The sequence below is a fragment of the Entamoeba nuttalli genome, assembly GCF_000257125.1.
Source record: "Entamoeba nuttalli P19 unplaced genomic scaffold asmbl_1962, whole genome shotgun sequence".
In the NCBI taxonomy this organism is placed as follows: domain Eukaryota; phylum Evosea; order Mastigamoebida; family Endamoebidae; genus Entamoeba; species Entamoeba nuttalli.
In genome coordinates, this window is record NW_008574980.1 from 1 (window position 1) to 3,878 (window position 3,878).

The 3,878-nt window shown below is 23.5% G+C and overlaps 2 protein-coding genes across 2 annotated transcripts; both read left to right on the forward strand.

The window, feature by feature from the left end:
- Positions 1–300: 300 nt before the first annotated feature.
- Positions 301–1,638, forward strand: ENU1_003740 (hypothetical protein; the record flags this gene model as incomplete). Its single annotated transcript, XM_008856492.1, has 1 exon — positions 301–1,638. One exon carries the CDS (start codon positions 301–303, stop codon positions 1,636–1,638), a length of 1,338 nt encoding a protein of 445 aa, XP_008854714.1.
- A 128-nt stretch (positions 1,639–1,766) lies between these two features.
- On the forward strand, positions 1,767–3,827 carry ENU1_003750 (hypothetical protein; the record flags this gene model as incomplete). Its single annotated transcript, XM_008856493.1, has 1 exon — positions 1,767–3,827. A coding segment is annotated over one exon (2,061 nt), but the record flags the coding sequence as incomplete, so codon positions are not given.
- Positions 3,828–3,878: the final 51 nt, after the last annotated feature.

Here is a 3,878-nt window from a genome sequence, read left to right on the forward strand (position 1 = left end):
AATTACAATAGTTATTGACTTTATTTTAATAGTATTCACATATTAAATACAGATATTATATTACTCTTTCTCTTATTCATTTGTTTATTCTTGAATATCTTATTCATTTTAATTAAAAAATGAATATAAATAAAGACATTGATTAAATATGTATAAACATTTTGAATTATTATACAATATGAATATTAAAAGAAGAATAACTAGAATAAACTTGTTTTTATTTTCTCATATAACTTAAAATAGATAATTTCAAAAATAGAAATTTTAATTTAAAGAACGAAAAAATATAATAAAATAACGATGAGTGAAAGCCATTATAAGTCAATTGAGTCAATTCAAAAAGAAATGAAACTAATTATCAAAGAATTAAATGAACATAACTCAGATGTAAAGGAAGTAGTTCAAATGTCTATATACTCAAAAATGATAAAAACACAACAAGAGTATAATGAATATGAAAAAGCAATAAAAGAATTAGAAGAAATGATTGAAGAAAAAGAAAACCTATTAAATATTCACAAAAATTCCATAAAAATACTTACAGACATACTTTTACAATATCAAAATGAAATTAACTATTTAGAACAAAAAGAAAATGATGAAAAAGAGTATTATAACACATTTATTGATAAACTTATTGAAATAGAAGAAACTAAAAAGAATAATGAAATAAACACCATTGAACAAAAATATTCTAATATAAAAAATGAATTTGAATTAAAGAAAAAACAAATTAGTAATAGTCATATTACAATCGAACAAGAAGAATATGAAAAAGAAAATGTCAATGAAAGAAAAAATATTGAAATAAACGAAAAAGAAATTACACAACCAATTGAAATATCTAATACAATAAATACAAATTCAATTCCAAAAGATATAAACGAATTAAATGAAATTGAAGAGGAGTATGACATGTATGATGAAACAAAATTCACAGGATCAGTTACTACAATTGTTCCTCCTCAATTTGCTCAATCAATCTGTAAAGTAGTTGAACCACCACACACTATAAATAAATTACCAATTAAAACAATAGTTCCAATAGATAAACAAAATATAAAACAACCAATTAATCAACAAGAAAAAAGTATTCACATAAATCCACAACATGTCAACCAAACAGAAGAACAATTTGAAGGAATTAATTATATTGAAACTTGGTGTGGATTAAAAAACCATTTGATTTTATTTGATAGTTCATTACCAAATGGAAATTCAAATGAAACTTTTGCTTCGTCAGTACTAAATCATTCAAATATTGTAGTATTAGTATTTGACTCAATAGGAAATATCTTTGGAGGATATATGAATAAACCAATCCAAAAAACTGATTCATTAATTATTGACTCCAACCATTTTCTGTTTAGTCTTAAAAAGAAAAACCAACTTCAACCATTACAAATTCTACCTAAAAAAGATAAATTAGTTGGTCTGTATGTTCATTCAACAAATAAAAATGAATTATGTTATTTTGGTGATGAAGACAATGGATGGCTATCAATCCAAAAAACAACAATCCCAAAAAGTGTTTGTTGTTCTTTAAATATGGTCTATGAAGTTGATAATTCAATGATTAATGGAAGTGATGGAGAAGGATTTTTAATCGACAGAATCGTTGTTTTAGAAATGAAATAACACTAAAACACTGAATTTTTTCTTTGTCGTTCTAATTAATATTATTTTTGATATACTTTTACTATAATTAAACTATACTTGTTGAGTTATTTAAAAAACATAAAAAGTAACTAAAAAACAAAAAATTCATGAACAATTTAATTGAATGTCCAATTTGTGGACAAATGATTCCGCAAAACCAAATTGAACAACATGCCAATCTATGTCTTGATGCAATGAACGAAGGAAGAAGTCCTCCAATAGTTATATTAACTGATGAAATTAATTCATTAAATAATGACAGTAGTGAACTTCCAATAAGTTCATCACATTCAACCTATTCTTCTTCCAATTTAAATAGTCCAGATGGAAGTCAAAGAAGAGAAAATCCAAAAGAGTTAAATAATACCAATCAAAACTATAATAACTTAGCTGATTTATTAAATTCAATAACAACAACAGACAATATTGAAACAAAAGAAATACCAGAAGAAATAGAAAATAATAAACGTAATTCTCAAAATAATTCAAATGAATTAATTTCATCTCCTCCAATTGAAGAACATATTGTTAATATTCAAAAACCAGTTGATGTAACAATTAATATTAATGAATTATCATCAACTGGTATTTATCAAATGATACAAAAAAAACATTTTAATACTTCATGTAAAGATTTTAAAGAAGACAATCAAAAGAACTTTAAAGAACAACAAAAACTAATAGAATTACCAATTGAATTAGAAAATCCAGTTGATCCGTTAATTTATATGGCTAACCAACAACAAAAAACAAAAAAAGATATTCATTCAGAAGATATTCCTATTGGTTGGGAATTAAAAGGAAATATTTATAAAGAAATAATGGAAAATGACAATAGATATTTTGATACTATACTTTATTTTCCAAATGAACCAGGAAAATATATTCGTGCACATTCATTCATTCTTGCCGCACGTTCTCCATTATTTCAAATAGAACTTGAAGGAATGACAAGAATAGAAGGAATGTTTTTGTATGAAGTAAAACAATATAAATATGATGATTTTCTTTATTTTATTAAAGTATTATACGGAGTATCTCCAAGAATTACTGTTACAAATGACAATAAACAATTAAAAGATATTGATGGAATGTATAGTCCATCTTCAGAAAATATTATTAATGATATTTTAAATTTACAAAATTCAAAATTCTTTGATGGATATTTCATTATAACAAAAGAAGGAAATGAAGTAGAACGAATTGGATTTAGCAGAATTTTATTTTATCTCTTTTCAGATTATTTTAAAGAGTTATTTGATAAAAAACAAATAAATTATATCAATGATGGAATTAAAAGAAATTTATCATCAATTTCTTCTTTGGGACTTGATGTCGCTCAAATTACACCAACAGGAGATTTTCAACCATTTATTTTTAAAATTAAAGGAGATAATGAAGAAATTTGTTATATTCATCAAGCAATAACAGAATTTATTAAATGTATTTATCTTAATAAAAATTATTCATTAGAAGAAGATAAAATTGATGAAATAACAATACAAAGAGTTATTCCAATTTTACTTCATTTTGGTTCTTTATTTAAACAAAATTTATTAGTTTTTAATTGTGAAAGAATTCTTGGACATAATCTTATTATCAAACCAACAAATTGTAATGCATTATTTTATTCAATGAGAGCATCAAGTGATCGTTTTAAACAATTCCTTATTAATGGGTTATTAGAAACATTACCTGGATTTACACAAATTGATGTTATTGAACAATGGAGAAAAGAAATTGTTGACATGATATATGAATTAACTAAAGAACTTACTGGATATGTTTTTATTAAAGAAGAAAATGATAAATTACCATTAGAAACAACTTGTATTAATCTAAGAGATATTCAAAAACTTGCTTCTATTGCAATGGTTTCTTTTGTCAATCAAAATAGTGATAAAAGTTTATTAATTAGTCAATTATGTAGTAATAAATTTTCTATATTAACAAATAGAAAAGATGTTATTGAGTTTTTATGTTACAAAGGTTTTAGAGATATATTACCCGTATTAATGGCATGTTTTGTTGGTTCAATGAAAAAAATTAAAGTTCAAGAGTTATTAAAAGTAATTGTACATGATATTATAGTTACAATATGTCATTCATTCTCTACATTATCAACACTCCGTGGATATATCCCAATCACAGAAAAATTTTTTGATATTGTGAATACAACTTTACAATCATCTTGTTTGTTTTCTTTTATTACTTTTTTT